A 13,812-nucleotide genomic window follows, 5' to 3' on the forward strand; every position below is an offset into this window, starting at 1 on the left:
ATAAGAGACATAGAGAGTGTTACGAGCACTGCTTAGCTCTGGCTTATGGTGGTGCTAGAAATTGAACCTGGAGGGCGCCAGCTGGTGGCACCCCTGGTTAGGCGCACACACTATAATGCACATGGACCCAGGTTCAAGGCCCTGGTCCCCACCTGCACGGGGAAAGCTTCACAAGTGGTGAAGCAGGGCTGCAGGTGTCTTTCTGTCTCTCTATCTCCCCCACCCCTCTCAATTTCTCTGTCTCTATCCAATAATAAATAAAAGCTACAGTGTTTTTAAAAAGAATATTAATTAAAAAAAAAAGAAATTGAACCTGGGAACCAGCCATTACCAGGTCAGAGGCTGAGCTCAGCGGACACACGGGGTCTTGTGGGTGTGGGTCTCGCGGGAGCCGGCGAGATCGGCTCAGGGGCCCCTCGCAGAGCCTCCCGCCCCCTCCTGTCCCAGGCACCTGGCTGTGTCAGCACCCCGAACGCAACGGGCCCGGAGCGGCTCTCACAGCACGTTGAATACTAAGAGTAACAGGGCTCCTAGCCAGACGAAGGACCGACCAAGGGACGCGGCCCGCCAGACAAGCAAGCTCCCGCCTTTTTCGCGGCGGTCACCCGGGGACAGGGGAGAGGCTCGGCCAGGTCGAGTCAGGACGTCGCGAGCCGCTATCCGGCCGGTGCCAGCAGAGCCCCGACGGGGCTGGGGAGGAGGCCAGCGGACGCCACGGCGGGCCGATCGGGCGCAGAGTGAGCTCGGACCTCCCGGCGTGCCGCGCGGAGCCCTACTTCCGGCTGTGGGCGGTGCGGGGGTCGGCGACTGCCGGATGCGCGCTGGGCCGGGCTCGGGGAGCGCTGCCTCCACTTCCGGGGGCCTTGAGCCCGGCTCTAGAGTTTTCCGGCAGGCGGCGCGGGACGTAGAAGTGCTTTGAGGGGCCGGGGCGGGCTGGCCCTCTCGTCCCCGATGTGAAGAGGATCCAACGCCCCTGCCAGGCGAAAGCTGCCCAGAGAAGAGGAGCCGGTGGCCGGGTGGGGACCATGAGGCAGTGTCTCCTCTTCCTGACCGGCTTCGTTCCTTTCGTGCTGGCGCCGCGACCTCCGGAGGAGCGGGACTTCGGCTCCCCCCAGCGACTCGGTAAAAGCCTCCCCGGGGAGTCGACTCGGGCGTGTGGCGCCCGGGGCGCGCTGCTTTCGGGGGGAAAAAGCGGGGCGAGTCTCGTTGGCGTTGGACGACGGCGGCGCGTCCGCAAGTTCTCGGTGTGGGAAGGGGGTGTGGCTCTTGGAGTTTGGGGGAGAAGCTTTGTAACGGGTTGGGCTGTCTGTCCTGCAGGGGGAAACGCACGGACCGAGTTCTCCGCTGTACTGGGGGCGGGGGGGGGTGTCTGCCGGAGGGCTGGTGCCTGGGTGGTGGTGGGGCGGGGGGTCCTGTTGGGAAGGAGGCGAAGGGCGCTGCAGGCTCGGGCTGGGAGCCGTGTGGTCGAGGGACCGGCCGGTGGCGTGTTCCTGCCGCAGACAGGACGCAGGGAGGAGGATAGGAAAGGCTCAAGGTTTGGCTGTTCTGTTTTTTTGTTTTTCCTGGCTCGCCATGGGGAGAGAATTCTGCCGTAGGAGGTACTTAATGCAACAATGCGGTTGCAAGGCGGTGGCTGCAGAGAGCTCTGCTTGGAGCTGCGGGTTTTTTTTTTTTCTTTTTGTTTGTTTTTTTTGCAAACTTCACAAGTTTGTTCTTGGCTATTGAGATTTTTTGGAGGAAGGGGTCCAGGTGGGCCGGGCTGGGGGCGCTCACTTAATTCCAGCTCCTCACGAGGCTCCTTCCAGTGCCTCCTTTGACAGTTGTAAACAGAAATCACTTCCAGAGGGTTAAAGACTAAGAAAGCTGTCGGGAGGGGATGGGGGACGGAGTTCTGGTGGTGGGAATTGTGTGTGTGGAGCTGTAGCCCTCTTATCCTATGGTTTTGGTCCGTGTTTCCTTTTTATAAGTAAAAATAAAAATAAATAAAAAGAAAATCCAGAAAAAGAAAAAAGAAAAATCACCAGGGAAAGTGGAGGATTCTTACTGGGGTTGTGTAAGGGGATTGGATTTTAAAGACTGGCGCGCATTAAGAGGTCTGAACTCGGTGGAACTTATCTTGTGTAAAATGACAGTGATGGCTGAGTCATTTTTCTTTTTTATTATTGGATAGACACAGAAATCGAAAGGGAAGGGGAGAGAGTCAGAGACACCTGCAGCCCTGCTTCACCACTTGTGAAGCTTTTCCCCTGCACGGGGGGACCAGGGGCTTGAACCCGGGTCCTTGCGCACTGTAGTGTGTGCGCTTAACCAGGAGCGCCCACCGCTTGGCCCTTCGTTTTACTTTACTTTTTACTTTTTTTTTTTAAGATTTTATTTATTTGTTAATGAGAAAGATAGAAGAGAGAGAGAGACAGAACCAGACATCACTTTGGTACATGTGCTGCGGGGGATTGGACTCAGGACCCCACGCTTTATACACTGCTCCATCTCCTGGACCACTCGTTTTTCTTTTAAAGATGGACATGGAAGATGAGCAGTATGGCATGAAACATAGTCTATGTGTCCCCAATGTGTGAAATTCTAGCTCAGTGACTTTTCTTGGGTATATTGGTCCCCAAATCCCACTATGATTGTATGTGTAGTGTTTTCTTTAGGGTTAATTACAATTTTTTTGAATTTTTTTTTTTTTGCCTGGCCTTTTGTGTGTGTGTGTGTGTGTGTGTTTAATGGAAAGTATACTCATACTGATATGGATGTAAAAGGTGTTGAGTGTTTTCTCACTAGGGTATTTCAGATTACAGTGAATTATAGTTACTACTCAACTGCTAGAAAATGTTAGAGGTAATAAATCATTAGAGATTCAGGGGAATTTTTTTGAGTAGGGGTGTGGATGGAGGTATAGAGATCATTCCCTTTTAGGACAAATGTTAATGTAAAAAATAAACAGGGAGTAGATAGCATAATGGTTATGCAAAGAGACATGCTGGAGGCTCCAGAGTCCCAGGTTCAGTTCCTTGTGCCACCATAAGCTGATCATCAGTGCTGTTAGAAAAAAAAGAAAAGAAAACTTCAAAATTTGGGGTGGAGGGTAGATTTCATAATGGTCATGCAAACGGATTCTCATGCTTGAGGCTCCAAAGTCCCAGGTTCAGTCCCCCACACTACCATAAGCCAGAGCTGAACAAGTGTTCTGGTTAAAAAAAAAAAAAAAGTATATATATATTAGACACACACACACGATCAGGCAGTGGTGCAAAAACCCGGGGTCAAGCCTCTGGCCCCCACTTTAAGGGGGAAAGCTTCATGAGTGGTGAAGTAGGGCTACAGGTTTTTTTCTGTCTTTTTCTTCTCTACCCCCCCCTTCTCAGTTTCTCTGTCCAGTAATGAATAAATACACATTTTGAGATACTGTCACCCTAACACAACTGTCTTTTGTTATTCTGTTCATAGGTGGAAAAATAATCATGAATTTTAGGAACTTGTATAGAAGTATTACTTTGTAGCTCAGTTGTCAATGATACTTAGAGATAAGTTTTTTTTTTTTAAGACTGGGCAGAGAGAGAGAGAGATGGGAGCAGGCCACAGCAGCACTCTGGCTTATACTGTGCTGGGATCTCACGCTTACAAGTTAAGTAAGAGCTCTACTACTAGACCACTCAGCGATGCTACTCTGTGTTTTTATTTTGCAAAGTGCTAGAAACGAGAATGTGTAGACCACTTAATCACCAAATGTTTGAAAACAGTATGCAGACACGTGGGGCATCAAGAATACATTGATTAAATTTCAGAAATCTTTTGGCATAGTGGACTAGAGAGCTATAAAGTTCTAAAACATTACAAAGAAGAGTGAAAGCACTTTATGGTAGGTATTATCAGCAGAGTGCTGTTGGAGAGCTTAGGAAGGCTTCCCTGTGGAAGTGCTTTCTGAACTATTTTTAAAGATTTTTAAAGTCTATCTTGTGATGAAGAAAAACAACCTTCTGGACGAGGCAGTTAAAAGCATTTTTTTTTAGTCATAGAGACAAATCGAGAAGGAAAGGAGAGATAGGGAGAAACAAAGGGAGACACTTGCAGCACTACGCCGCTACTTGTGAAGCTTTCCACTACTTGTGAAGCTTTCCTTCTGCAGGCGTGGTCCAGGGGCTTGAACCTTGGTCCTTGCTCACAGTAATGTGTGTGATCTGCCGGGTCCACCACAATATGGCCCAGGGTCTAGTTTTTAAAACAAGTGGTAGGAGAAATGAGTTTCAGAAAGGTATTAAGTTGTCAGGCTCACACAGCTAGTTATAAATATTTGTCTTGAATTTTTTTTTTTTCTGTTCATGAGTGATTTTTGTGTTTGCCCAGTGAGGATACAACTAGTTGCTTAATTAACCCTACCATTGAATTGGTTGAGATACTTGAGTAGCTTCATAGTAAAGAATCTGGTTGGGCAGAAGGTAGATAGCATAATGGTTATGCAGAGACCCTCATGCCTGAGGCTCCAAAGCCCCAGGTTCAATCCCCCGCACCATCATAAGCCAGAGCTGAATAGTGCTCTGGTGAAAAAAAAATACCTGGTTTATTGTTTTATTAGTCTCCTTACCCTGATTATTTTATCATAACTATAAAATTAAGTATTGATGAAATATTTGGCAACATTTTCCCGAAGAACAAAAATATATAAATAGGATCCTGACTTTGAGGTCATAGATTCATATTTCAATTGAACTGATAGGCATTGCATAATTTAGGAAAGTTGTAAGTCATGTGAGCTTAGTCACGATGATAAGTTGAAGTTGCAGCTGGGGCTTAGAAGTTTCACTTTGATTTCAAAAGTGTGTTTCTTTCTGCTCCTTTTAATAAAAGATACAGTGGGTGGAAGGAGGAAATGTAGGTCACAGATGAGGGATGAGCCTTTGTATCTGAAACATTTTGAAATTTACCACGTGGCTAGTGCTGGGGATTCTCCACATCTCTCATTATTAACATCACCATTTTGCTCAGTATTTTGATTTTTCTTATAGGCTACATTCCTGTGAAACAGCTCTTGCTTATTGAGAGCCATAAAGTTCTCAAACAATACAGAGGAGTGGGAAAGCACTTTCTGCTAGACATTATCCCGAGGGTGCTGACCATGACAGCTCCGCAGTAGATTTAATGTTACTCTGCTTTGTACTAGTCAAATAGCTATACTCTGTTTGGAGAATAGAACAGTGAAGCAGAAGTACATAGTGGGGACATTGTAGAAATTTTGTCTGAGTAAAGTTTTCCAGAACATTAAGTGATATCTTTGTTTGCTTGAGAAAGCCCCAAAAGGCTTGCTAAGAAGGGAGGCCCAGGAAGAGGTTGAACTGAGATAGAAGAGAGAAGTGAGCTGCTTTTCATTATGTCTCTCCTTTCTCCTCTCTCTTGATTTAGGTATCTTCCTCATTATGTGTATCAAAACTCATATGGGGGGCGGGGGTTAGTAGCCTCATGGCTATGCAAAGAGACTCTCATGCCTGAGACTCTAACGTCCTAAGTTCAGTCCCCTGTGCCGCCACCAGCCAGAGCTGAGCAGTGCTCTGGTAAAAATAATATTAATAAAATAAATAATATTGAAAAAACAACACGGGACAATGAGCTCTAAATTGTAAAAGAGGATTTATTTTTTGCACCTGTCTAAAAGCTTTTACACACTAATTGAACAAAAGCGAGCACGGGTGTCATTTTTCTTTTCATTCTATTATTTTATTTATTTAATTTTTTATATATTTTATTTTATTTATTTATTCCCTTTTGTTGCCCTTGTTTTTTTTTTTTACTGTTGTAGTTATTAATGTTGTTGTCGTTGTTGGATAGGACAGAGAGAAATGGAGAGAGGAGGAGAGAAAGATAGACACCTGCAGACCTGCTTCACCACCTGTGAAGAGACTCCCCTGCAGGTGGGGAGCCGGGGTTCGAACCGGGATCCTTATGCCTGTCCTTGTGCTTTGCGCCACCTGCGCTTAACCTGTTGCGCTACAGCCCGACTCCCTCATTCTATTATTTTAATGAGATACACAGTTCTGGCTTACAGTGGTGCTGGTGATTGAACCTGGGACATCAGAGCCTCAGACATGAAAGGTGTTTGCATAACCATTATGCTGTCTCCGCAGCCTCCCCCCCTTTTTTTTTCCTTAGAAACAAGATTTGTAGATGCTGACAAGTCTCATCTGCTGCTCTCATTTCACTCACCATTTGACTGTATTCTAACAACTAAGTATGCACCTCTGACCTAGACTTGCTCCTTGTTTGTGGTGATGCAATATATTCTCTTTTTTAATTGTTTTATTTTATTATAAAATATTGTTTATTTTTTATTGAATAGAGACAGGGAAATTTAGAGGAGTGGGGGAGATAGAGAGGGAAAGAGACAGAGAGAGACCTGCAGCCCTGCTTCTCCACTCATGAAGCTTTCCCCCCTGCAGGTGAGGGACAGGGGCTTGAACCAGGGTCCTAGCATACTGTGATGTGAGAGTGGTAGACAGAAAGAGAGAAACACCTGCAGCACTCCTTAACCTCTTGTGAAGGATCACCTCTTGCAGGTGGGGATCAGCAGCTTGAATCCACATCTTCACATATGGTAATATGTGTGTTCTATTCGCTTTGCCTGTGCCCCTGCCCCACCCACCTGAGGAATATTCGTTGAATAAATGTCAGGTGGTGTCTGATGGCAGGGATGAAGAAAGAAGTGTAGAATGTATTTGCAAAAAGAGAAGGGATTGGGATGGAAAAGATACAAAAGCAGTGAGGAAGCACAGGTAGGATCATTTTATTTTATTTTTGGAGTGATTTTTTTTTTTTTAATTTTTATTAAATGGAAACACTGGGTAAGGTCTTCTAAGGAGAAGTAGGTAGGGGAAAATCCAGTCCAAGTACTTGGCAGAGAAGATGAGAGAAGGATGGGCAGAAGATTCCTAAATAAGACCCTCATCTTTGAATTTTCTGTTGTATTTTAATTTTTTTTTTTTTTTTAACCAGAGCACTGCTTAGCTCTGGCTTATGATGGTGTGGGGGATTGAACCTGGGACTTCAGAGCCTCAGGCATGAAAGTCTTTTTGCATAACCATTATACTACCTACCCCTGCCCAATTTTAATTTTTTTAAGTTCATTTTCCTTCCTTTCTTCTCTCCTTCCTTCCTTCCCCTCTCTCTCTCTCTTTGTTTCTACCAGAGCAGGCATGAAAGCCTTTTGGCTAACCAGGGAAGGGAGAGACAGAAAGAGAGACACGGGCCAGGGGGTGGCGCACCTGGTTAAGCGCGCGCGCGCTCACACACACACACACACACACACACACACACACACACACACACACACACACACACACACACACACACACACACACTACAGTGCTCAAAGTGGTGGAAGCAGGGTTGCAGGTGTCTGTTTGTCTCTTTCCCTTTTTACATCCTCCTCCCCTCTCAGTTTCTGTCTGTATCCAATAGTAAATAGATAAAATATCGGTGGCTCTGTGGCACAATGGATAGCACATTGGACTTCTAATGACGATAAGTAGATAAAAATATAATAAAAAAATAAAAAGAGACACCTGCAACCCTTCTTCTCTGCTCGTAAAACTTCCCCTCCGCAGTTGAGGCTTGAACCCACATCCTTGTGCATGGTAATGTGTGCTCAACTGGGTGTGCCACTTTCCAGCCTCTATGTTATTTAAATAAAAAAAAAATTGATAATGAGGCAGAGATAGAGAGGAGGACAGGGAGGAGAGACACCTGCAGCACTATTTCACCTCTCATGAAGCTCCCCTGCCTCCCACATGTGGGGACCAGGGGCTTGAACCCATGTCCTGTGCACTGTAATATATGTACTCTGTCAGGTGTGCCACTAGCCAGCCCCTGTTAAATTCTTTCAAAAAACATTTTATCTTATTTTTCCTACCCCTCCCCTTAAAAAAAAACATTTTATTTGAATAAGGGAGATACAGTGAGAAAGGTCACTCAGCTCTGGCTGTGGTGGTGCTGGGGACTGAATCTGGGACCTTAGAACCTCAGGTGTAAAAACTTGTGCACGACCATTATGCTCTCGCCAGCCTTTTCTGGTTTTTGTTTATTTTTATTAGATAAGACAGAGAAATTAAGAGGGAAGGGGGAGAGGGACACACACACACACACACACACACACACACACACACACACACCTGTAGTATGCTTCACCATTTGTGAAGCTTCCCCCTGCAGATGGGGAGATGGGCTTGAACCTGGGTCCTTGAACACTATAATGTGAGTGCTTAACCAGGCGCACTACTGCCTGGCTCCCCATCCAACCCCTATTTTCTTTTCTTTTTTTTAATATATAATTTATATTTTTTATATTTATTTATTTTTCCCTTTTGTTGCCACTGTTGTTTTTTATTGTTGTAGTTATTGTTGTTGTTGTCATCGTTGTTGGATAGGACAGAGAGGAATGGAGAGAGGAGGGGAAGACAGGGGGAGAGAAAGATAGACACCTACAGACCTGCTTCACAGCCTGTGAAGCGACTCTCTTGCAGGTGAGGAGCCGGGGGCTTGAACCGGGATCTTTATGCCGGTCCTTGTGCTTCACGCCATGTGCACTTAACCCGCTACGTTACGCCCGACTCCCTTCTTTTTATTTTCTACCAGAACAGTAATCAGCTCTGGCTTATGATGGTGTAGGGAATTGAACCTGAGACTTTGGAGCCTCAGGGATGAGAGTCTTTGCATACCATTACGCTATCTACCCCCCTTAAAAACATTAGCATAATCCTTTCTTTTTAAAATTACTTTTATTTATTATTATTTATTTATTATTGGTTATCCTTTTTTTTCTATTTTATTTGATAGGACAGAGAGAAATTGAGAGTGGAGGGAGAGTTAAGAGTGGGAGGGAGAGGAACAACAAATCGATGGGGTTTACAATCAACAATATTTATACCCCTTTCCCATATTAGGGAGCTACTCTTCCCTGATCCAGCTTTCTGTTCCTTTTTCACCCATGACATCATCTCCCCAGACAATAACTTGGAACCACCTGCATATCAGAATACAGGCTCAGGGGAAAAAAAAAAAAAACTAGTATAGCCACAGGCCCTTTGGAATATAACTAAAATATGACTACTATCTATCTACAAAATGGAGGACCCCCCCAACTCTTCATCTGCACTATTCTAGCCTTTAGGTTCATGATTGGTCAATAATTTGTTTGGCTTTGTATATTAACTCTCTTTTCAGCCACTAGGTTCCAGATGCTAGCATGATGCCTACCATATTTCAGTAGACAAACAACCCCACCAATATGTCCTGGAGCTCTGATTCCCCAGAGCCCCACCCTACTAGGGAAAGAGAGAGACAGGCTGGGAGTATGGATCAACCTGTCAACGCCCCAATCCAGTGTTCAGCAGGGAAGCAATTACAGAAGCCAGACCTTCCACCTTCGGCATCCCACAATGACCTTGGGTTCATACTCCCAGACTGTTAAAGAATAGGAAAGCTATCAGGGGAGGGGATGGGATACAGAGTTCTGGTGGTGGGAATTGTGTGGAGTTGTACCCCTCTTATCCTATGGTTTTGTCAATGTTTCCTTTTTATAAAAAAAAAAAAAAAAGTGGGCAAGAGACAGAGACACCTGAAGTGCTTGCTTCACTGCTTCCACTGTTCAGCCCCTATTGTTTTCTTTCTTTTTTTTTTTTTTGACCAGAGCACTGCTCAGCACTGGTTTATGGTGGTGTGGGGGATTGAACCTGGGACTTCAGAGCCTCAGTTATGAGAGTCTCTTTGCATAACCATTATGCTATACCCCCAACCTGCCCTATTGTTTTCTAATTGTGCTTGTAGCGCAAAATGAGGAAAGCTCAGTCCTCTTTGTATATATATATATATATATTTATTTATTTATTCCCTTTTGTTGCCCTTGTTTTGTTATAGTTATTATTGATGTCACTGTTGGATAGGACAGAGAGAGATGGAGAGAGGAGGGGAAGACAGAGGGGGAGAGAAGGATAGACACCTGCAGACCTGCTTCACTGCTTCTGAAGCGACTTCCCTGCAGTTGGGGAGCCGGGGCCTCAAACCAGGATCCTTAGGCTGGCCCTTGCGCTCTGCGCCACCTGCGCTTAACCCACTGCACTACCTCCCAACTCCCAGTCCTCTTTTTATAAACCAGAACAGTGCTCAATTCTGCATTATGGTGGTACTGGGGATTGGACCTGAAATCTTGGATCTTTAGGCATGAGAGTTTTTTACATGACTATTATGCTATCTCCTAAGCCAAAAGCTCAATTCTTTAGGATGATTGATAGAACAACTTATAGAAAGTAAGGAAGGTGTCTCATGATTTTATTTTTAAAAAAAGAGGGTATGATTATACTGTGAGCTAAGAAAGATAACTTTGGGGGTGGGTGAGGCAGTGGCATACCTGGTTATGAGCACATAGTAAGTACTAAGCACAGGACCCATGCAAGGATTTGGGTTTGAGCCCCTGCTCCCCACCTGTGAGGGGGACGATTCACAAGCAGCGAAGCAGGTTGGCAGATGTCTTATCTTTCTCTCCCTATCGCCACCTCCTCTCTCAGTTTTTCTGTCTTATCCAATAAAATGGAAAAAAGTGACTGCCAGAGCAGTGAATTTCTGGATGCTGGCACCAATCCCCAGTGATATTCCTGGAGAAAAAAAACTTCTGTAGCACTGTCAAGTAGTAACTTGCATAACTCCTGCTGTAAGGAATTAAATGTTCTATATTTAAGTTTATTGAGAGATTCGGGTATAGGTAGAGGTGAGACTCACACTCTACCGGGGGAACCTTTCTTCTGGTCCCTTGATATGGATAAAGGATAAACTCTTGGCAAGTCAGGGAAATAACAAATTCTGTTGAAAAATTGAGACTACCCGTGAGTGGCAGTTTGAAAGTGAATTGCAGTGAAGGGCTGGGTACAATATCTGAGAGGTTACTTGCTTGTGAAAAGACAGGAGAGCAGAAAGGAGCAGCTTTTGCCATGCTGGAGACATCTAATTTGAAATCTAGTATCAAAAGAAACTAAATTACAATTGTAAAACATTAAATTGTGTGTGTGTATGTGCTTGCGCTTCATGCTAGACTTCACATACATGTGATTTCTCTACTCCTTGGCCCACTTTTTTTTTTTTAAATATATTTAGTTTTTTTAATTTCCCTTTTGTTGCCCTTGTTTTTTATTGTTGTGGTAGTTATTGATGTTGCCGTTGTCAGATACAACAGAGAGAAATGGAGAGAGGAGGGGAAGACAGAGGTAGGGGAGAAAGATAGACACCTGCAGACCTGCTTCACCAGCTGTGAAGCGACTCCCCTGTAGGTGGGGAGCTAGGCTCAAACTGGGATCCTTAAGCTGGCCTTTGTGCTTAGCACCACGTGCGCTTAACCCTCTGCGCTACTGCCTGACTCCCGTTGGCCCACTTTTATCCTTTCTATTTCAGAAAGAGCCAGAGGTTAGGACAATAGCACCAGAACTTCTCCCGAAGCAGTGACACTTCAGTGTGGTGTTTAGTCTTGAATATGGGTTACCCATATGGCAGGGCACATACCCTACCTGCTTAGTTGTCTTCTGTTTCCCTGTAGAGTATATTAAAGTATTTTCACCTGTTATATTATGAAGATGTATTTGAAGATTATCAGTGATGCTACTGTTTGGCCTTAATTTTTTCTAGCTGCCCCCCATATATAGTTAGGGCCATGAATACAAAGTTCTCGATCTACTTCAGTTTAATATTATAGCATATGTAGTTTCCCATGGTCTTAGTTTATTAGCATATTCTTTTTTTATAATTAAAAAGGTTTTCTTTCTTTTTTATTCCCTTTTGTTGCCCTAGTTGTTTTATTGTTGTAGTGTATTATTGTTGTCGTTGTTGGATAGGACAGAGAGAAATGGAGAGAAGAGGGGGAGAGAAAGATAGACACCTACAGACCTGCTTCACCGCCTGTGAAGGGACATCCCTGTAGGTGGGGAGCCGGGGGCTCGAACCGGGATCCTTACACCGGTCCTTGCTCTTTGCTCCACGTTGCTCTACGTGCGCTTAATCCACTGCGCTACTGCCCGACTCCCAATTTATTAGCATATTCTTTACATATTTTTGTAGCACCTGGAACCTTGTGTGTGTACAGTTTCATCTCTCCTGGGATTTTTTTTTCATTTTTTTAATTCAGGGCATGGGGGAAAACACAGGGGCTCCCTCTGTTGTGGCACTCCTCTGTGGTGCCAGGTGGAGCTCAGCCCCAGGAAACACACACATGGCAAGGCACATGCCCTACCCAGTGAGTTATTTTCAGGCCTGTTATCAGTGTTTTAAATGCTTACAGGTTTGTTTGTCATTTGGAGGCTCCATAGTTTCTTAGTTATTACTTTGTTTCTAATTTTTGTTCTTAAATATTGGGTTTGGTCCCTGGCAGAAAGTAAAAGGATACAAAACTGAACAATGAACATCTTTGTACTTAAAGACTGTTTTCTTGGTGCTATTTTCTTTCTTTGGCCTAGTTTAGTGGCTCTCAAGTCTGAGTGTATTGCAGCATCACCCAGAAGTCATGTTAACAGACTGCTGGGCCTTCCCTTAAGTGTTTCTGAGTGACAGGGTGAGTGGAGGAGACCTAAAGATGGGCATTTCTCACGTGTTCCTAGGTCATGCTGTGGCTGCTGCTGCTGGCATAGAGACCTCACTTGGAGAACCACTGACCTATATTATTGACAGTGAAATGAGGCCACATTTCTAAAGTAGAAGTGATTATGATCTTGAACGAAACTGAGTCATGTACCAGCCTGTATTAGGGAAGTTGAACTTAAGAAGCATATCAGCTTCTCAGCATTGGGAGTTTATGCAATTTGTGAACGTAGAAGCAGTGTTTTGTGCGAGATTGTGTGCTCAAGATAGTGAGATGAGGATTCTGTGATGGATGAAATAGTTCCCTTTTGACTTTTTAATTAAACATTTATTTGGTAGTAGAGAGAGATTCAGGGGGCGGGGTTAGAAAGGGAGAGAAAGGGACCTGCAACACAGCTTCACCATTCGTGAAGCTTCTTTTCTGCAGGTGGGAACTGCGGACTTGAGCCTAGGTCCTTGAATTTGGTAAGGAGTGCACTCCACCAGGTGCACCACTGCCCAGACCCTCTTTTGACTGTTTTATAACTTTTTGTGAGGCAAGAGGAAAAGTATAAAGCAAAGGGTTTCAGAATTCAAGAGGAGACAAGCTTGTATTGGTTGGCCTCCAAAAAAAAAAAAAAAGTAAGCTAAGAAGTAGAAGGTCAGAGAAAAGGCAGCCTAATTTTTAGTTTGATTTTATTGTGAGAGATACCAATGTGCTGCTCTGCCATTTGCGATGCCATATTTGGTTTTGTCTTTTCTATTGTAATATGCTGCTTGGAATTGCACCTAGGGTTTCACACACGCAAGGCATATACTCACCCCCTTGAGCTCTTCTCCAACTCAGAGCTAGACTGTTTTTGAGGAATTTGCGAAATATGACATCAGTAAAGCTTGGGATTTTTGGTCAGACTGGCCCAAGTTCAAATCCCAGTTTTGCACTATATTAGCTTTGTAATATTAAACAAATCAGTCATTCTTGGTGCTGGGTGGTGGGTCACCTGCTTGAGCGCACATGTTACAAGGTGCAAGGACCAGGCAGGGGTCAAGCCCCTAGTCCTCATTGCAGGGGGAAAGCTTCACAAGTGATGAAGCAGTACTACAGGTGTCTCTCTGTCTCTCTCCCTATCTCCTCTTCCTCATGATTTCTGGCCGTCTCTGTGCAATAAATAAATAAATAAATAAAATAATTAAAAAACACAAATTAGTCATTATTTTTATTTATATATT

The 13,812-nt window shown here is 44.5% G+C and overlaps 1 protein-coding gene across 1 annotated transcript in view; it reads left to right on the plus strand.

The window, feature by feature from the left end:
* Positions 1-594: 594 nt before the first annotated feature.
* The window catches only part of ADAM17 (ADAM metallopeptidase domain 17), a 59,134-nt gene continuing 45,916 nt past the window's right edge, over positions 595-13,812 (plus strand). The window contains exon 1 of the mRNA XM_007522244.3: positions 595-1,122. Within this exon, the coding sequence (XP_007522306.1) occupies positions 1,026-1,122 (97 nt within the window). The 5' untranslated portion in view covers positions 595-1,025. The remainder of the gene's footprint in view (positions 1,123-13,812) is intronic.

The sequence above is a fragment of the Erinaceus europaeus genome, chromosome 3 (genome assembly GCF_950295315.1).
Source record: "Erinaceus europaeus chromosome 3, mEriEur2.1, whole genome shotgun sequence".
Lineage (NCBI taxonomy): Eukaryota > Metazoa > Chordata > Mammalia > Eulipotyphla > Erinaceidae > Erinaceus > Erinaceus europaeus.